General features: G+C 42.1%; 1 protein-coding gene across 4 annotated transcripts in view; it reads right to left on the reverse strand.

The window, feature by feature from the left end:
• The window catches only part of SH3GL3 (SH3 domain containing GRB2 like 3, endophilin A3), a 74,980-nt gene extending 55,743 nt beyond the window's left edge, over positions 1 to 19,237 (reverse strand). The window contains exons 1-2 of one of the 4 annotated variants that reach the window (XM_039492865.1): positions 18,961 to 19,237; positions 15,499 to 15,558 (exon numbers count right to left, since the gene is read on the reverse strand). In XM_039492865.1, the coding sequence (XP_039348799.1) occupies positions 15,499 to 15,558; positions 18,961 to 19,005 (105 nt within the window). In that variant the 5' untranslated portion in view covers positions 19,006 to 19,237. Of the gene's footprint in view, positions 1 to 15,498; positions 15,559 to 18,051; positions 18,453 to 18,960 lie in introns of those variants that run through there. The other 3 variants (XM_039492863.1, XM_039492864.1, XM_039492868.1) reach the window with 3 other exon arrangements.
• Positions 19,238 to 21,950: the final 2,713 nt, after the last annotated feature.

A 21,950-nucleotide genomic window follows, 5' to 3' on the forward strand; every position in this document is an offset into this window, starting at 1 on the left:
GAGTCTACAGAGCCAAATTCCATTGCAACTGCTATTTGCAAGTAAATACAATGAATTAACTTGGAATTGAAAAAAATCCTAGTTTTAGTTTTGACAGATTTTGAATTAATTTCTCTCTTTATTCAAACACTAATCCCCCAGTGCTATCCCAATATTCTGTTCAGTGACAAGCAGCAAATTAATTCTGTGTGCCTGAAAAACTGATAATCAGTTGACAAACTATCTGGCAACAAACTCTATTTATTGCTCTTCTAGAAAGTATTTCCTTCTTAAAAAAAATAATCATGAAATAGTTGTAGATGGCTTCATCCCGAAAGAAATAGTTTATTGATTTCCCCCCCCCCCCCATAATCTGGTATTTAAAAATGCTGCTTACTGTTTCAGCATTTATTTACCTTTTGAATTTTATTAATGCTCTTGCTAATTGTTTCTCATCCCCATTATTTTGGTTGAGGCAGCAGTAATTATGTACCTAGGTATAATTTCTTACTTTTTGAACAGGGCTGGCTTTAGGGTTTCTGCTGCTTTTAGGATACTGGTAAAACACCCCTTACCTAACCTCTCAGTCACCCATACTGTTACTGAACATTCTACTCACACTAATATTTTGCTGCCCTAGGCAACGATCTGTTCTGCTTCAAAGAAAGAACCAACCCTGCCTTTGAATTATCTAGACTTCCTTGTCTGTTTTGCTCTTGAGTTCTTGAAGTCACTTCGGTTTCTCTTTTAAAAATGGCTGGCATTTTTTCAGCATCCAAAAATAACCTTTCAGTTCAAGGAGACAATGTTCGAACAATAAAGCAGTGCTTCTTTCTGCTCTTGTGCCCTTTACAAAATAATTGACATAAGTTGTTTTATAGGCAAAGATTTTGAAAGTAAAAATCCAGATGAGAGGCTCTGACAGTAGCCCAGTGCAATTCCCAGTAAAGTCAATGACAGTCTTACAGCACCTCTGGCTTTAATGGGAGTTGGATGAGGCCCGCGGTGAACTGGGAAGGAACCTAGGATGTCTGCTCTCTGTACTGATGTCGCCCAGAGGCTAATTACAGTTCTCATGTATTATTTAAAAAAACAAAAACAAAACCTACAATCTCAAACATTACTGTGACTGCTGAGGGTTCTATGCATTCCACAGCACAATTCAATAACAAAAACAAAACACAAATAAGCTTGCTGTTTGCATCACTGTCCCTGGTCCCACCTCAGCTGCTACTGTTGTGACTGCTATTGAGATGAGGAAGTCACTGTTTCTTCTTGCTTTACTTTATTGCTACACCTCAAACCAAGCCAGTGGTTCAACTGTCACAACTTTGTTACATGCAATCCAGCATGCAGAAACATATGTATGCCTGGCTTGTGGTTCTTAAGCCTTAGCATGGATGGTTCAGAGCTGCATTGCCCAGCCAGGGTTCTGCTTCTGCATCCTTTTTTGTCTCCTGCTTTCAGGATGGGTGGGAATGGGTCCAGGAGCAAGCAGTTCCTGATGTTGTGTGCCACTTTTGTGCAGTGGAGAAAGCGGTTGGGGTAGGAAAGATTCTTGTTTACTCCTCCACATCCATGCAGCCAGGCAGGCCCATAGCATATAAGACACCCAGAGACTGATTTTCAAACACTGACCTCCTCCTGTGTTTGTGAAAAGATGTGTGTGAGAGCACCTAGGTACACACTTGGCAGCACTAATTCCTGAGTGGGTGGACAAATGATTTTAACACCTGAGTGTCCACCAACTGCACATGTAGCCAGGTAAAGCTCAATGCACGGACAAAGAATAAATCATAACTGAGGCCCCTTTGAAAGGCAGCCCTGAAATGTTAGTGCAAGAGATCAAGAAGCATTTCAACTCCTGTGCGGGCACAATGCCTTGTAGACAAAGATTCTACTGAAGACCAGTGAGAGAAAGGGATAAATAAATGTGCTTTGCTACAGAGCACGAATGATAAGCTATGTTGGAGAGCTGTAATTGTCAGACTTAAAATTAATTCACTTTTAAAAAACCCAAGACAATGGAAATTGAACTTACTTTCATGCACCTTAGAACAGTTAGACCATATGGGTATGTTAAACATAAGAATTACTCCAGTTTCATCTATTAGAATACCAAAAACCGTTAGGGGAGTTATAGTCTTATTGCTTTGTGCATGTCAGAGTGCTTATTAAAAAACAGTTCATTTGAAACATTTCGCATGTTGCATCTGAGAAACTGAACATATAAAAATACTCCATCTTGTAATGCAATGGCAACATCTTTAGGGTTGCTGTATGAATGAATGAAAAGATACGCCATGTGAATCAATTAAATTAGACCTTTTTGCCACATCATTTCTCTTTTTGAACTGCTTGTCCACTAGGACCCCTAGATCCTTTTCAGACTCACTGCTTCCCAAGATACAGTCCCTGTTCTGTATGTCTGGCCTACATTTCTCGTTCCCAGATGTATAACTTTGCATTTGAATGTATTTAAACACATTTTATTTGAATGAGCCCAGTATACCAAGTGAACCGCTCTGTATGGCTGCTCTGTCCTCATTATTTACCTTTCTGCCAATCTTCGTGTCATCTGCAAATTTTATCGGCAGTCATTTCATATTTAATTCCAGATCATTGATGAAAATGTTGAATAGTGTCAGGCTTAGTACCAATCCATGCAGAACCCCACTAGAAACACCTCCATTCAATGATAATCCCCTACTGACAACTTTTTCTAGTCTTTTTGTCAATTAGTCAGTTCTTAACCCAATTTACAAATGTCTTCTTTCTATTCATGCTACTAATATTAGTATTTAGTCTGGCACTAAACTTCAAATAACTCAAAGAAAGGGGTTAGGCTTTCTGGTTATATATTTTAGCACACACAGGACAAATGCTCATAACTCAAAATATTCCAACTAATCTTCTTGTATTTTATGCTAAGGACTGCTTAAAGGCTGCTATCTCTTCTCACCTCTCTCTCCAGTGGGGCATGCAGATACTGGTGTAGTTATATCATATCTAGAGTTTGTGGAGCACGTTGGGATCTTTAGCTACAAACTGTTATCTAAAAGAGAGTCACTAAGCTTAACTTTGGAGCCAAATTTCCCTGCAGTTTGGGAGCGTCTGAATGTGGGATTTTGGTTCAGGCCCACCTCTAATATATACAGCACTTATTTGTATCAAGATGTACATTACAAAGCCTCACCCACCTTGTCTCTCAGGCTATCTTTTATTGGAACAACTTCTGTTCAGATTTCACACCTGAAGAAGAACTCTGTGGTATGTCTACATAGCAACTAGATATTCATGGCTGGCAGGGACGGCTCCAGCTTTTCTGCCGCCCTAAGCAGCACAAAAAAGAGCGGTGGCACTTCTGCTGCCCTAAGCGGCACAAAAAAGAGCGGTGGCACTTCAGAGGCAGCTCAACCATGCCGCTGCTTCTGCGGCAGTTTGGCAGCGGGTCCTCCCTCTCTTCCTCTTCGGCGGCAATTTGGCGGCAGCTCAAAGAGGAAGAGAGGGACTGAGGAACCCGCCGCCAAATTTCCGCCGAAGAACCAGACGTGCTGCCCTGATACCGGACAGAGTACTGCCCCTTTGAATTGGCTGCCCCAGGCACCTGCTTACTATGCTGGTGCCTGGAGCTGACCCTGATGGCTGGTCAATGCCAGCCAAGTCAGGATCACAGGGCTGGGGCTGTTTCATTGCTGTGTAGTTGTCTTGGATCGGGCTGGAGCCCGGGCTCTAGCGAGGCCTGAGCCCCGCAAGCCCGAGTTTGTCTTTAACTACAAAGAGTGTAAATCACACCCTTCAGGGCTTGATCCAATGACCACTGAAATCAATGGGAGTTCTTTAACTAATTTCAGTTCGGTGTTGGGTCAGACCTTTGAATAGCTTTTAACATTTCCAAATATGAGCCATAATCTCTTTTTATAGATCACAATTTTTTTTTTATCGTGGATAAGCAGCAGTTTCCACCAGTTATTTTTACTAATTGAAAGTCCTCAAAGAGGAATAAAAACCACAATAACAAAATATATTGTTTGACTCTATAAAAATGGATCATCAAACCTCAAAGGATAACTACTAGTGAATTTATTAATGGCTTATGAACCATACAAAATATCTGAAGCTATAACTGGATTTAAAAAGTCAAGATACTTCACTTTAAAAAAACTGATAAGGACTATTCCTTTGAACGGATGAAAGGTTACATTCCCACTGAATGTGCTGTAGGAAAATACACAATCAAAACTAGAAAAGATTAATTGATCTGGAAATATAGCTTGACTCCTAGAGTAATCAAAATAGAGATAATTGGTGGAAAAACTTTGAATGAATCGCTATAAAAATAAAGTATTTGAGGGCAGAGAAAACTGGGGGCAATTATCTTATAAAATGGAAAGATGACTGGAAGAGCAAATAGGCTAGACAGCATGTTAAGGAGGTATAAAGGGCTCACAGCTAGAAAAACAAGCAAAGTAACTAATGACAATAAGCCAGCTTTTAACACAGAACTATCATTAAGGTTGCCAATTTTGCATCATTTTTCACTTTCCTCCAATTAATGTATATTGTATTGTCCCAGAGAACTCTGCCTAGATGCACTGCAGATGGAGCTGCTTTGCCAAAATGTTCAGTTTTGCCTGGTTTGGGGCTACAAATCACTCTAGTATTTTGAATGCAGGGGTAATGAAATGTTGTTATCCTTACTGTGCGAATAAAGGGCAGCAGAACTGTGTGTAGTATGCCCTGGTTGAAGGGGTCACCCTAAACTGAACCCCACTTGCTAAGGATGTAGGGAAGCCAACTCCCAGTGAAGAAGAGAGTGGGTGGGGACAGGGGTTTCTACCTGGTGCTGTGGACTCTGCCCAAAGAGTCCTAGACACCATTTGAACTGCCCCTCTCCAGCATTTAATGTCAGAGCTTATTAGAATCACTTGAGGGTCCTCGTTTCCTAAAGCGGGCATCACTGCTGAGCTGGTCTAGGAGCTAAGCTTTAAACCTTATTGTAGGGACAATGCCCATGGAGACTGCACTGGCTGTGAGGTTCCCCACTATCTGCTGAAATCACTGAGAGCTGAAATTGCTAAGAGCTGGGTTAAACAGCAGAACCTCAGGATGTGAGGTCATGGGGGCAGGAAGCTCCAGCAGCTACTGAAAGCAGAGAACAGCGGCCAATGGAGAAATATTGCTTCTTAGAGGCACCATGGGGCTGGTGTTAAATTTTCTCAGATTACTGGGTGGTGCTCAAGCTGGTGCTGTTTTGCAGTGTTAAGGGGAACTCCTGGCTATTGAACCTGGCCCTTGTTGCCGGCGGCTCGGGGCAGCCAGCACCTGGGGCACCCGCCCCCTGGGGGGGCGGCAGGGGGGGGGGCTGGCGGCGGCGCGCGCCGCTGCCCGCTGGAGGGCGGAGGTCTCGGGGCGGCGGGACGACCGACCTGCGGCTGCGGCAGGCGGCAGCTCACGAACCGCCGGCGACCAGCGCCCGCGCGGCCGGCGCGAGCAGAGCCAGCGCCGCCGAGCAGCTCCGACAGTCATGCGCAGTCATGCCCGGCGAGGTCCGGCCTCGGGCCCGGCCATGATGATTGGGGGGCAATTTTTTAAGAGCGCCCCTGCTTGTTGCTGACTCCTGCACCTGGCAGAAGGGTTAAGCTATAAACAAGCATCAGAGGGGTAGCCGTATTAGTCTTTAAGGTGCCACCAGACTCCTCATTGTTTTTGTGGATACAGACTCACAAATTTATTTGGGCATAAGTTTTCATGGGTAAAAAAAAAGACCACTTCAAATGCATGGAGTGAAAATTACAGATACAGGCATAAATATACTGGCACATGAAGAGAAGGGAGTTACCTTACAAGTGGAGAACCAGTGTTGACAAGGCCAATTCAGTCAGGGTGGATGTGGTCCACTCCCAATAATTGATGAGGAAGTGTCAATATCAAGAGGGAAAATTGCTTTTGTAGTTAGCCAGCCACTCCCAGTCCCTATTCAACCCCAAATTAATGGTGTTACATTTGCAAATGAATTGTAGCTCTGCAGTTTCTCTTTGAAGTCTGTTTTTGAAGGGTTTTTTTTGTTGAAGGATGGCTACTTTTAAATCTGTTATTGAATGTCCAGGGAGACTGAAGTGTTCTCCTACTGGCTTTTGTATGTTACCATTCCTGATGTCTGATTTGCATCCATTTATTCTTTTACGTAGAGACTGTCTGGTTTGGCCAATGTACATGGCAGAGGGGCATTGTTGGCACATGATGGCATATATCACATTAGTAGATGTGCAGGTGAATGAGCCCCTGATGGTGTGCCTGATGTGTCTGGGTCCTCTGATGGGGTCGCTAGAGTAGATATGGGGACAGAGTAAGCAACCGGGTTTGTTACAGGGATTGGTTCCTGGGTTAGTGTTTCTGTGGTGTGGTGTGTAGTTGCTTCAGGCTAAACAAGCTTTAGAGGAGCAACATAAATATTTGGAATAAGACACAGAGGGCCAATTCTGACTAGAGAAAGCATCCACTAGAGAAATTCACATTTCACTCTGTGTATCTTCTGTTGCATTTTCCTCAAAAATTGAGATTTCTGCCCATTTTTTTCCTTGCCTAATTCAATAGCCTGAGTTTCCCAGTGATGATAACCTTGGCAATATTCCAGAGTATGTTTCCAAGCAACTGCAAGGAGTGGAGTTAGATTCTAAGTGATCCTGGAACGTCTTTAATTTGATGATAAAATGGAGCACTACCCATTGAGTTCTTAGTCTCCAATATTCATCTGAACATGTGGCACTATTTTATTTGAATGACAAATTCATGCTGGATTACAAGGAACTCTTATAAAAGAGGCTACAATACCACTTAATATGAGCGCATTAGGATTAGTGACAGTACAGTGAATATGAAACTAATTTATTTTGATGGTGTATTAAAATTAAGGCTTAAATACTCTCCTTTCTCCCACTTAACCAAACACAGAGAAAATAGCCTTCAGATTCCTTTCAGTCAACTTTGTATTGATATTTTTTTTAACCCTAAAGCTGCAAATCAACATCAATTGTGTTTCTATGCTTGTCTTTCCAACTACACACCATTAATTTAATAAGAGGGGAAATGAAACACAGAGGAGAGAGCCATGGAGATTCAGGCTAGCATGAATGTAAATTACATAATAAGAGGGGCGAAGTTCCACTGAGTTGCAGCATTGTAACTGATGGCAGATCTTGGCCATAGCATGTGTGCGCTGGGGCTGCAGGGAAGGATGAGGAAAATGCCAATTTTTTGCTATGTTGTTTGGTTTTACTATATTTCATACTTTTTGCACAGCTATCTAGTGTGAAACAGCTAATGTTCTTAGTATTTTGCTTAGAAAATTATAGTGAGGAATATTTATCTTTTGAAAAATCACAAAGTGAGAAGCTAGCAAACTCGGTGCTGAGTAAACACAGAGTCAGATTCTCTCCACATTTACAATAACACACTTCTATTGACTTCTGTGGGATTTACACCACTGCAAATGACAGCAAAATTTGACCTGTTTTCTTTTAAAATCTTATCATGACTTTCTTAGGAAGGGATTGCTAGATAGCAAAATGAAACTGCTAGCGCTGAAGTGGATGAAAAGTTCTAGGCTTTGATTAATAATTTACTTTCATATGGTTTCTTTCCCCCTTCCTTCCTCTTTACTGTGACAGAAGCCAGACTGAGAAGTGTTATAGCCTCTTCTGGAGATAGAAAACAAGTGCATACTGGTGGCATTCTGTGACTTAGGAGACAGTGAGGCCACCTTTCAAAGTTCTGTTTCTACTTCTACCAACAGGAAAATAAAGAACAAGTATAGAATTGTGAATGGGAGCAACAACCTGAGACCGATCTTCTATATAATTAGATAGATTCTGGTTAATCACTACCTGAAAATCCTAGCTTTTAAATTGTCACTTGATAGTAATAGAATCATTTTTAAAATCAGAAATGTTAAAGGAAAGGGCCAAATTAATCCCTGCTGTAATTCTGATGAAATCAATGGAATGATACCAGCAACAAATTTGGCCCAAAATATTTATATGAAGATCATACCCACAGTTTTATGCCAACCAGCAACTGCATGCAAAATTTAATAACGGGGGGGGGGGAGGGGGCGGGGAGAGGAATATACTGAGTGGTGGATTGTACCTTTCTACACAGACCCAAATCCCATTTAAGTCAGAAGGCAGTATTTCTAACTGAAGGGCATGGATTTGGAGTAAAGACACAAGAAATCTAATACTATTTTGCCACTGACGTGCCATATGACCTTGAACAAGTCACTTCACTGCCATGTACCTTAATTTTCCCATCTGTAAAATGGGAACAATGATACTACCTTCCTTTATAAAGCACTTTGAAATCTATGGAAGGAAAGGGCTAGATAAGAACTAAATATCACTATTATTATTATTAAGCAGTGCTTATATTAGAGTCATTAAGCTTCAACAAAGAGAAGAGGAAAATTTCCCCTTCCCTTTGGCTATAAATCTCTAATACAAACATGCACACAAAGATCACGGGAACTGTCATTCATGGGAAAAAAAACCTAGATTTCATATAAGGTCATAGCCTCCATACTTAGTCACAGTTATACTCTCTTCCTAACTAGATTAAGGTCACTACAGTGATGGCTCTTTTGTACGTTTCATTAGGTACAATGTAAAAAAATATAGTTTAATTAGTGTAGTTCAGAAACAGAACTTATTCTCATCAGAGACTCAAAGCCCTGTTCTTTGGAAAGGCAGTATGCAAGGCCAAGTTATTTTTGTTTCACTTACACTGCTTTTGATAATTGAGATACTTTAAGAAATTAAAGGGTATATGCTCACATCAATGCATATGAGTAATTGATATTAACTTTAACAAAAATGCGTCCGATGATGAGAGAACAGGGCTATATAATGTAGACTCTCAACAGTCCACTTTCTAATAGGGCCTGTAAAAGGTGTGATTAAAAAATTGTATCTTGTGCCCTTCATCTCCCAATTTTCTACATGATAACTATAAGAGAACTCCAGAAGTAGCTTCATTTCTGTGGTGTGTGTGAATGAGATCCATTTATAATAAGAATGGTACAGAATACAGAGTTATACTGTCCTAATATACAAACATGAAAGTGGTATTAATAGAAGAAAAATTTTAACAACACAATTACAAATCAAGGCAGCAATTTTGTTACAAAAGGAGTGACCAAGTTTTCTAACTTCTCAGGTTTCTTATATGTTTATACGGACGTTACAGAGGGGTCTGATTCATGGAACGCACAATAAGCAGATGGAATATATATTTCAACTCATTCTTCACTTTAGTTTTGTTTTTAAATTGCAACTCTGTCATACCCTGGAACACACAGGGATCTCCCATTTATGTCAACAGGAATGGTGCATATAGATTGAGGCAGTGAGGAGCAGATTCTTATCTTGCTTACACTGTTAGTATGCATATGTACCAATAAAAGAAACTACACTGAGACACTGCAGATTTATCCCAGTGTAACTAAAAGCGGACTCTGTCCTTTTGTGTTTAAAATACGGCTTCTGAGCTAAATTCCGTATTGGTGTAACTGATAAGAGAATTTGGCTATCTTTAACAATTAAGTAATATTTAAGACAATAGATTCAAGTAGCATTTAGGTAGTGATGCAAACTAATAAAGACAAGGACATTTAAAAGTGATACTTTTACTGTGCTTAACTTGTCTACTTGTCCTTAGTATTGCAGGTTCTCAAGAGAACATACTGTAATATATCACACACAATGTTTTGCAGTGACTCAGACAATAATAATGAGTTAGGAATGGAGTGTCAGCTTCAGCCTGGAGTTTCATTATGCTTGCGTGACACGCTCCAATAAAGCAAGACAATTTTAAAAGGATACACAACTTAAGGAAGACAGTTCCAGATCTGACTCTATTACAAAACAAATTTTCTCTACTGTAATGATTTTCTGAGAATAGTTTTTAAACACACACCTGCAAGCCCTCAAAATTGCAGGCTGTGTCAATATTAGATTCTCAGCTCCAAGACTTGGTGACCCACCTACTGCAAGCCTTAAAAGTTCCATTTCTAGAAATTGTAAATGCATGTTTATATTACCACCGTCTTCTGCTAGTTCATGACCCATGAGGGGACTGAAATGGTCATAACTGCTTCTCTTGGAGACATGCCCTTATGTGTGGGTTTCCTGGCATGAGGATTTAAACATCCTAGCACCCCTAATTTTAGAGAGCAGGGAGTTTTTAGAAAATGTCTAGTCTGAAAAGAGACATTTGAAAACTGGGAATAAGCTTGCACAGACATCAAATACTATAATCATTTGCATTTCTAAAGCCCCTTCCATCTGGGGATCACAATGCATTTTACATGTTTGAGTAAGAAAGCCCCACAATATTCCAGGGCAACTGATATTACCATCACCAGTTTACAAGTGTAGAAATTGAAACACAGAGAACTTCAGCAACATGTCCTCTATTACAGAGGTAGTACGTGGCAATGCTGGGAACAGATTCCAGACTGGTTTTCACTTCTGTGATCAACCACAAGTTCATCCTTCTTTCCTTGTCCATCTTGACTGTAGCCCTTTTATTGTGCCCTCGTTGTGAGTGTTATTGATGTTTAAAGTTTTACATCCATTTCCTGCTGTGCAAATGAATGCCTTAAAGATTAGGGAGGCTTCCCTTCCTCCCTCACTGTCCTGCCACCATAGACATACAAATCTGGCAAACATTTTGCTAACATGCTGGCTGCGCAGACTAGCTAAACATTTTTATGACAGGTGCAAGTAATTCTGTCTTGCTCAGGACTCATCCCATAGTATTTCAGTGTCTCCATGGTTAACAGATTTATCCTCACATCCTCACTACCTGTGTAGTAGGGAAGTACCATCCCTGTTTTACAGATGGGGAACTGAGAATGAGAAACAGGTTGATTACATCATTTGCTCAATGTTACATAGGAAATCTGTCACAGAGCTGGGAACTAAACCCATATCCTTCTTTGACAGCGTACTAAGACTTTTGGATAGGTCAAATATGAAGCAGTAGATGTGATATTTCGACTTTAGTAAAGCTTGTGATACTGTCTCACATGACCCTCTCATAAACAAACAATGGAAATACAGCCTCAGACAAACCTACTATATAAGGTGGGTGCACAAATGGTTTGAAAACTGTACCAGAGAGTAATCAATAGTTCATAGTCAAGCTGGAAGGGCATATTCAAATGGTGTCCCACATGGATTTGTCCTGGGTCTGGTTCTATTCAATATTTTCATAAATAATTTGGGTAGTGGCACAGAGAGTACATTTATAAAGTTTGTGGATGATACCAAACTGAGAAGGGTTGCCAGCACTTTGGACAACAGGATTAGAATTCAAAATGATCTTGACAAACTGGAGAAACAGTCTAAAATAAATAGGATGAAATTCAATAAGAACAAATGCAAAGTACTACACTTAAGAAGGAATAATTAATTGCACAAACACAAAATGGGAAATGACTGCCTAGGAATGAGTACTTCAGAAAATGATCTGGGAGTTATAGTGGATCACAAACTAAATGAGAGGCAGCAATATAATACTGTTGCGAAACAAGCGAATACCATTCTGGGCTGTACTAGCAGAAGTGTTGTAAGCAAGACATGAGAAATAATTCTTCCACACTACTCAGCACTGATAAGGCTTCAACTGGAGTACTGTATCCATTTCTGGGCACCATGCTTCAGGAACAATGTGGACAAATTGGAGAGCAAAAAAATGAATCAAGGTCTAGAAGTTCATGACTTACAAGGAGTGATTGAAAAAATTGGGGTTGTATAGAAGAGAAGACTGGAGGCCGGGAGCTGGAATGATAACACTCTTCAATTTATCACCCTCTCCTTTATAACAACCTTTTAAATACTTGTTCTCCTTAACCACTGAGAACAGGACAAGAAGTAATGGGCTTATATTGCAGTAAGGGAGATTTACATTAGACATCAGGAAAATCTTCCTAACTGTAAGGGTAGTTAAAGAGAAACGAGTTACCTAGGGAGGTTGTGGAATCTCTATCCCTGGAAGTTTTAAGAAACAGGTTCAACAAACACCTGTCAGTGATGGTCTAGCTCAGTGTTTCCCAAACTTGGGATGCCACTTGTGTAGGGAAAGCCCCTGGCGGGCTTACCTGCCCCATCCGCAGGTCCGGCAGATCATGGTTCGCTGCTCCAGGCCAATGGGAGCTGCTGGAAGTGGCACGGGCTGAGGGACATACTGGCCGCCACTTCCAGCAGCTCCCATTGGCCTGGAGCAGCGAACCGCGGCCAGTGGGAGCCGTGATCGGCCAGACCTGCAGACGGGGCAGGTAAACAAACCAGCCCAGCCCAGCCCACCAGGGGCTTTCCCTACACAAGTGGCGTCCCAAGTTTGGGAAACACTGTACTATGTGATACAAGTTGTGGTCACTTGGCACAATTATAAGTGTCGTTCAGTCAAAACAAGTTTCTCTCTCAATTTCAATAGTGAGACTTGGGGTTTCTTTCACATATATTATTTGCCTCTTTTTGGTTTATCCAGGTACTACATTCTCTGCTTCTGTTAATATTTATAAACTCTTATTAGGAGATACAAGGTGGGGGAGGTAATATCTTTTACTGAACCAACTTCTGTTGGCGAAAGAGACAAGCTTTTTAGCTTACACAGAGATCTTCTTCAAGTCTGGGAAATGTATTCAGAGTGTCACAGCTAAATACAAGGTGGACATTGGGTAATGCACAAGAAAGGTTTATTTACTTAAGACTTTATGTATGAAGTGTTGTAGCCATATTGGTCCCAGGATACAAGATACAAGGTGGGTGAGATATCTGTTATTTTATTCCTTTTGCTTAGCATCATTTAACCCTGAGTGCTCCAAATGCTTTGATACTGTAACTCTCTGTCTGGGACGTTCACAGATAGCACCAAGTATGCAAGTCACACCCTGAGTGTCTATGTATAACTGCAGCAACCCTGACCCCAGAAGCCTGCCAGCAAAACATCAGTCACACTCCCTAGTCTCTACCAGTCTTAGTTACTTCTTGCAGGGTGACCCCAATACACTCCCAGTCCCAAATTTTCCCAAAAACTGTGTGCTCTGTAGTGTTCAGCCCTCTCCCAGACACTACAGAGAAATAAGATTTGTTGGTTCCTCTAAAGCAGGGGTGGGCAAACTACAGCCCGGGGGCTGCATCCAACCCTACAGACATTTTAATCCATCCTTCGAGCTCCTGCCAGGGAGTGGGGTCTGGGGCTTGCCCCACTCTGTGTGGCTCCCGGAAGCAGAAGCACGTTCCCCCTCCAGCTCCTACATGTAGGGGCAACCAGGGGGCTCCGCATGCTGCCCCCACCCCAAGCGCTGCCCCTGCAGCTCCCATTGGCCAGGAACTACGTCCAATGGGAGCTGTGGGGCAGCACCTGAGGACAGGGCAGGGTGCAGAGCCGCCTGGCCATGCCAAAGCATAGGAGCCAGAGAAGGACATGCCGCTGCTTCTGGGAGCTGCTTGGGGTAAGCACCGCCCAGAGCCTGCACCCCTGATCCCCTCCCACATCCCAACCCTCTGCCCCAACCCTGATCCCCTCCCACCCTCTGAACCCCTTAGTCCCAGCCCAGAGCACCCTCCTGCACCCCCAAACTCTCATCCCCAGCCCCACCCCAGAGCCCACACTGGACCCCAGAGCTGGAGCCCTCACCCCCACACACACACCCCAACCTCCTGCCGCAGCCCAGAGCCACCTCCTGCGCCCTGAACTCCTCATTTCTGGCCCCACCCCAGAGCCTGCACCCCCACCCGGAGCCCGCACCCCCACCCCCAATTTCGGGATCATTCATGGCCCGCCATACAATTTCCATACCCAGATGTGGCCCTCAGGCCAAAAAGTTTGCCCACCCTGCTCTAAAGACACACAAACATATCACAGGTTATTAACTTAACTGGAGTAAATACATCCTTTCATTTAAACACAGCACTGAGTTAGTTTATAGTAAAAATAAAACAAATTGATTAACATCAGGACATTGACAACCTATGTCAGCCCTGATTTAAATACAGATATAAGAGGTGGGAGTGTTACATGCAGGCTAATATCATCCACCTTTGAGATATACACATTAAAGAAAGAGGGGGGAAAAGACATACAGAGACACATTCTTCCGTAAGGACATAACTAAGGTCTTGATTCTGATCATACTTACATTAGAGTTACTCCTGATTTAGTCCACTTAAATCAGTGTAATTAGAACAATGTCAAAGAGATCAGCCTCTGGCCTGAAAGCAGGCATTGGTGACAGTGAACAGTACAATCAATTCAAGGAGGCCTTCAAAAATACTTGCTATAGATCCATTACTTAGAGAGACTTCTGTGTCATTAAGGGCATATAAAGAGAAAAGGTCACAGGAGAATATTTGCTTTTACGTTGTTAGTTAAATCATCGTTAGTCTTTGGGTATCAATTGTTAACATCTCTGTGTTTCTCACAGAGAACTACTGCTATCTTTCAGAAGCCAATGCAAGGAATATACTTGATAATTGTTTAAGTAGAGTTGTTTGAGTAGGCTGTAAATACAGAAGATGATGTTGCATAAGCACTTCTGCACCAACCACAGGTTTTATACTTACAGTATATTTTTAAGAAAGCCAAAAATGTATTGAGAGTTCAACTGAAAGCTCCCTGAGTCAGACACTATGGCATGAATTCTCAAAAGAAAATAAGAGCATGAGGCACTCAGCTCCCACTGAGTAGTGCCCAGCCCCTTTGAAAATACCAGCTCATGTCTCCTTATATTCAGGTACTCGGCCTTACACAGTTTTGGAGCTCAATAAGTAATAATAGCTCCTAAGTGTTACGGTGCATGATGCACCATCTCTGTTTATAGCTTTATTAAAAAACAGAAACATCTCTCTAAAAAACATTCCTAGCTTACACCTGAAAATGAAATCCAACCACTATTTGGGTTACCACACACATGTAACTCTGATATGAAAGAGGATTACAAAAGCAGTACAAAAAGGTAAGACAAACTTACTGTGGCAAAATGTTTTTGAGTTAAAAAACAGGAAACAGAAGCTACAACAATGGTGGTAACAGATGGCAGACAAACTATTGATCAAAAGGAAAGTTCTCTGTAAGTTGAATTAAAAAAAAAAAAGCAATGTGGAAATATATCAAGAGAAAACCTGTGTTGTAAATGAGGCCCATAACAGAATTAATCAGCTCTCAGAAATGTCCTGCCCTCAGAGCCAGTGATCAACCAATGAGAGTTATTTTGATGTTCCAGTGCTTCTATCTTGTGCTTCATTGGTTAAGTGTCTTATCAGTCAGAGGAGGTACATGGGAAATGAGAATGCTCCTGGCTCCAGTTTGCTTGCATAGTCTGTATTTAAATTCAGCCTAAATAACATATATAATAAAGTGGTTGTTGCCTTTCTAGTTTTATTCAAGACTTAACTCTTCCACTACCAACTCCAAAAAGCTATAATGTATTTAAGGCCAAATTCTAACTTTACTTACACCATCTGAAATCAGAACGAAGTCAATGGGCTTGCACAGGATATAAGGTGAGGCTAGAAGCTGAAATAGGCAAAAGTACAATTAATATAGCAGTGAAGAGCTAAGTTCATGTAGTAAATAAAAGACATTCTTATGGCTATCACTAACCATCAAAAATTATTACCCAACAGTGGGGGTGATGAAATGAGGGGCATTGTGGACTTGTACTTCTCAAGGAGGGGGGAAAATACAAATAGGGCAAAACTTCAGGAAACAAACATTTATCATGAACTCAAAAATACGATTAACAAATCCACAGGCAAGAGGATCTTTTAGTACCCTGACCAAAGAAGTAAGACCATGTCATCCTTAACTTTCTGTGAACTCCTTTAAAGCAGTAAAAACTGGCCACTTTTATTTAGGACCTTTAAAACAAAACAAAACCAAAATTTACGTGATCACAAGTTTTGACAAACTACATTCACATGTTTTAAGTCAGATCCATGTTATTCAAATAGTCAATTCAAACGTTTGTGGTGTATAAGACATGTTGTAAATATGTTTTTCCTGAAATTCAGAACTTGGAAGTAAAATTAGTGGACAAGAGGCTTGTAGAAAGGTGATGTAAAAACTGCACCACAGAAAGAAAATGAAAAAGTGCACTCTTTTTACAGAATGCTCTGAAGTCTTCTCTGGTCCCACGAGCAGCAAGCAGTTCAATGACAAATTTTGTAAGTTATATTTATGATAAATGGAGATGTATACTAATGAAATTCCAAGTTCAAGAGACTGGAACAGAGAGTTTTGGGTTATTCCAGCTGAACAGAATATCATACCTGTTGTAACAGGATTAAGAATCTCTTGCAACATAAAATGCTTAAGAAATGCCAAGATCTCTGTATTTTCAACATGATTAATGCATTTGGTAAGTGTAGACTCTGATCTGACTTGCTTCTTTCTTTAGATTTCTTGTCTTCAAGTTCTGTCAGTCTTTAAATGTTCTCTTTTCTTTATCACATGCCTGGCATGATCCTCATTCCCCTCCAGTATTTCCTTCTCCTCTAGGAAATTTTCTGTTTCTGTCATCTGCCCCCATCCTCCTTTGGGAATACTGAGGCAAAGAATTAATTTCATTTCCCCCCACAAGCAATGCCTACCTCTTCTGTCAACAGTTATCCTTGACATCTCTTATTCATTCCATATACAGAGAGATACTTATGCCTCCTTCAATGATCCCTTATTCTTTATGCACTTACAAATAAAAAGCCTTTATAAGCAATATTCCTTTCATACTCCACATTTGCTCATCTTGTAATTATTATAAGTACACTCTCTAAATTTAATTATATCATAATATTTCCAGTTAGCATGACCTCTTTATTGCTCTGGCTTATTTTTTGCTCTCCTTGTTTGTCTGCTATAAATTAGTTTAAAAGTATATGAGTATGTTTGTGGGGAGGATGGATTGGTGAGGGTTAGTCATATTAGTCAGATAGCACATAAATTTTGACTATACATACACTCCTAATTTCTGTTGTGTGCTTCCCATCTACTACTTTACCCTGTTCCATTTCACCCAATACTAGCTGCTGAATTCTTCCAAAATTTGTTCTAAAACAACTGCCTTGGATTTTTTTCAAGCATTTTCGAGAACACAGTGCAATGTCTTCCTCACTCCCAGCCCACCTTGGAATTTCAGCTACACTGGTGCTTTTACTTAAGAATCACAGGTGTCTTGAGTCACTTTACTATGGATACAATCCTGTACCACTGAATGAAATGGGAGCTTTGTCTTGACCACAACGGGAGCAAGATCGGGCTCTGGGTCATGATGTGCTTTTTAAAATTTCCTGGTTATATGCTGTACTAAATACAGAAAGCAGTGCAGTATCACATCTCAAAACATTTCTATTAGCTTGTTCTAGACATACAACACTTTGGTTTCTGTTAGCTCATTATCTCCCAGAGGATTGGGTAGATTGCAACACACTCTCACTAGCAATTTCTACACTATATGTTGCTTTTGTTGCGGTTACATCTCTAACTTCCTCAGCTATGGGGTTTTTGTTCTCTGTATTATGAAGGCACCATATTGAAGATTGTATCATTTATCATCATAAGAGATCTTACGCTCAAGGTGCACAACAAGCCCAAATTATCTGCAAGTTGCCCCCTGCAAGTTTGTCTAGGGATCTCCACATTTTGTCATGGGCATGATGAGAATTGAGCAAAGCCCATAGATTGGTAACATTGTTTCATCCAAACATTAGTCGGATGCCTTGAAAAGACATTATTGCAAGGAAAGATAAGAACATGACTCCCTTCCAAACGTTTTTTATGTGTGTGCATTGTTCACAAAGCATCATAGATACTAGAAATAAAGACAACAAAACACAACAAAATGACAGCCAGGCAATCAGGCAGTGAACCCTCATTTTCTCCATTCACAGCAAGAACAAGCAAAGCCTAACTAGACTCAACAGGTTACAGCTGATTTCAGTGTTACCATTATCAGTAATAATAGCAAACTGAATTGCATAGCTCTTGGGGCTTAGAACAAACAAACAATCTAACCTGCACAGGTGTCTGGTGTTCAGCATCTTCATTGAACAGATTTCTATACACTTCAGCTGTAGAGAATGGCTGCTGAAACTATCAGCAAAAATACATTCTTTTCACGTCAGCTCATGATACACTCCAATCAATTCACCTGCTACCAAAGAGGGTTTCATATCCCGGATAAAATCAGCCAAAGTATGTAAGAGAGTCACATGACATAAAGGGGGTAGAAAATAGGAGAGGAAAGGATCATGGTAAAAGATGAACCGGGGGAGGAGAAGTGGCAATTCCTTGGAAGCTGAGAGTGGTAAAGTCCCCTAGAAACGGATGATAGCATGTGGCACCTAGAAAAGGGAGAACTCCTTGGAGAGGTTGGTAACCCCTATAAGACAAGAGGGTGACATCCCAGATTGGAAGAGTAAAACCAGGAGAGCAACAGGGTAGGCCCCCAGCTGGGCTAGTAAAGGGGCGATTTGTGGAGGGATATGATGTAACTAATAGCTTGGATGAGAGACACCTGTGTACAGCACCTAGCGCATCCTTGATTGTTTTGTGGCACTGCCCCAGTTAATTAACATTAATAATAGCATGGGGGGGAATAATGTCTCTGAAATGGCAGACCCAAGGGGTCATCCTCCTGGAAGGGATTGGGTGAATAAAGGGATAAATCCCGGGATACAAGGGGGTAATAAGAGTAGTTTGACAACTCTCTTCCTGGAAGGGGAGGGATTGGAGGTAACACCCCGGGTGAGTGGGTAACCACCCCCAGCAGAGGAGGGTTTAAATGTAACCCTGTATGGGAGTCCTGCTAGCTGGACAGAGAAGGTGAAGGGGGTAATTCCCCGCCGGGGGCGAGCAGGGGTAACCCTTGAATGCCAGTCAGGGGGGCACTGCCATTCCCAACCCAGGCACCGCTTCTCTTACCTGGCTGGCCTTGTGGAACTGCTTCTTCAGCCCCGCCACCGACATCCTGTGCCCGCGGCGCCCCCTCCCGCCTCCGGGCTCAGCAGCCGCTCCCAGGAGCCTGCACCGCAGCGAACAATAGGCGGCTCCTAGCGCTGCCCAGGCCGAGCGCCCGGCCAGTCCCTTCCCGGCTGCTAGGGCCAGCCCGGCCGCTGGCTCTGTCACGGGCACACAGCGCGCTGGAACCCCGCGCGGGTGGAAACATCGCCTTCCAAACGGGCTCCACAGCTGCCAGCCCATTGGCCCCCGGCGAGGTCTATGCAAATGAGAGAGCCACCGCTGTCTGCCGATTGGGGGATCAGATGACGCCCACGCTACAGTGTTGCATGGAGACGGTAGAAGGAGGGAGCGAAGAGGTTCCAGCCACTCGGGGAGGGAGGGAGCGTTGAGTCGGCCGGAGAGGTCCCTGCCAGGCTGCTACCAGCCCGAGAACACACACGAGAACCTCTGCATGCAGGCAGGGGCATCACTCCCACGCTGTGCACCTCGCCAAGCACCCGGAGCCGCCTATCCCTTTATCCAGCTGGCTGGCTGGCCAGCTCCCCAACCAGTTTCCTCTTAGCCTCTCTGTCTAATCTTTCCTTTGCTCACCTCATCTCTAGCCAATAACTCTGTCCAGTCAATCTCATGTACTCTCCCACATCTTATTTATTGTAGCATCTGGGAGTCCTAGTCATGATGGACCAGGACCCCAGTGTGCTAGGCTCTGTACAAACACAGAACAAAAAGTCCCTGCGCCAAAGCCTTTAAAATCTAAGTACAAGACAAGAGACTGCAGGCAGGGACAGAAAAACAGTTGGGGGATTTTTTAGAGGGCTGGGAGAGCTCCCTCCCAGCGCTGTGCCATGACTACAGAAGCTACGTTAATGCGCTGCCACAGCAGCGCTTTAATGTTGCCAGTGTAGACAAGCCCTAAGTATTATCTAGAACAGTGGTTCTCAAACTTCTGTACTGGTGACCCCTTTCACATAGCAAGCCTCTGAGTGTGACCCCCCCTCCACCTTATAAATCAAAACCACTTTTTTATATATTCGATGCCATTATAAATGCTGGAGGCAAAGCGGGATTTGGGGTGGAGGCTGACAGCTCATAACCCCCCATGTAATAACCTCATGACCCCCTGAGGGGTTCCAACCTCTAGTTTGAGAACCCCGATCTAGACCATCCCTGACAGGTGTTTGTCCAACCTGCTCTTAAAAATCTCCAATGATGGAGCTTCCACAACCTCCCTAGGCAATTTATTCCAGTGCTTAACCACTCTGACAGTTAGAAAGTTTTTCCCAATGTCAAACCTAAATCTCCCTTGCTGCAATTTAAGCTCATTGCTTCTTGTCCTATCCTCAGAGGTTAAGAACAACAATTTTTCTCCCTCCTCCTTGTAATAACCTTTTATGTACTTAAACTGTTATCATGTCCTCTCTGTCTTCTCTTTTCCAGACTAAACAAACCCAGTTTTTTCACTCTTCCCTCACAGGTCATGTTTTCCAGACCTTTAGTCATTTTTGTTGCTCTTCTCTGGCCATTCTCCAATTTGTCCACATCTTTCCTGAAATGTGGCGCCCAGAACTGGACACAATACTCCAGCTGAGGCCTAATCAGCGCAGAGTAGAGCGGAAGAATTACTTCTAGTGTCTTGCTTACAACACTCCTACTAATACATCCCAGAGTGATGTTCGCTTTTTTTTGCAACAGCATTACACTGTTGTCTCATATTTAGCTTGTGGTCCACTATGACCCCCAGATCCCTTTCTGCAGTATTCCTTCCTAGGCAGTCATTTCCCATTTTGTATGTGTGCAACTGATTGTTCCTTCCTAATTGGAGTACTTTGTGTTTGTTCTCATTGAATTTCATCCTATTTACTTCAGACCATTTCTCCAGTTTCTCCAGATCATTTTGATTGCTACAAGGAACTTGGAAGATATGAATACAGTAAAGAAGAGGCAAGGCAATTCCACAGGGTTTTGGAACTGATTTGGTTAATAACAATGATCAAGGGATGGGACAGCAGCAAACCCCCACACCTGAACTCACCCAAATTTCAAACTCCAAACTCAGGGATCCAAATTTTGCAAATTGGGCTATTTGTGTTATATAAAGCCAAAAACAAAATTTCTGATCCAAATTTGATATATTCAAAATTCACCTCCTTTAATAACAGAAATGATTAGTAACACTAATAGTACTAATACTATTCTTTAATTGAGCAGTACCAGCGGCAAAGAAATAATTCATGATTCTTGAATGCTTGGGATGGGCAGTGCTGACTGTAGTACTGTCCATCAATAAAGCCTTCAAAAATCATGAGTCAGGCCCCCCAAATCACGAGACTGTCTTAAGTCATGAGATTTAAATATTTTTTTTTCAGAGGGAGGGCGTAATTTGCTTTAAGGTGTTTGGGCCTTTGGGGGAAGCCACTCACACCCAAAGTGTGTGTATTTCAGGGTATTTCAAAGTTCAATCTGAAATATACATACAAAGATGTCAAATGAAAGGATCCAATTGGTTGCTGAATGGGACTCCTCTTCTCTTAGCCATTAGAATGGGGCAGTTGCCATTCTACCCTCTCCAGCCTCCTCCCTTATCGCTATCCTGTCTCCTTTGCCTCAGTTTTCCTCCTTAGCTCACCCAATTTCCTTACCTATTCACTTTCCTTGCTCTCCTGTAGTCAGTCCCCTGTTCCCAGCTCAGCCTTTACAATCACTCCCCCCACATTTTTGCTCTGCCAACCTTTATTCCCCCAGTCTTCTACTAATTTTAACTTTTTATTAAGACAAAGTTACAATAAAATGTTAATATACTACACCATATGTTACGTATTAAGGACCAGGTTGATATTTAAAGAACCTGGCTAAAGATATTGCCTTGTTGCCTGGGGAGCCCTCCTCCTCTGAGTATGCTAAAAATTTTAAATATCTATCCTCTTTTTTCCTGATCTTCAATCTCCCTCTTG

The sequence above is a fragment of the Mauremys reevesii genome, linkage group 10 (assembly GCF_016161935.1).
Source record: "Mauremys reevesii isolate NIE-2019 linkage group 10, ASM1616193v1, whole genome shotgun sequence".
Taxonomy (NCBI): Eukaryota; Metazoa; Chordata; order Testudines; family Geoemydidae; genus Mauremys; species Mauremys reevesii.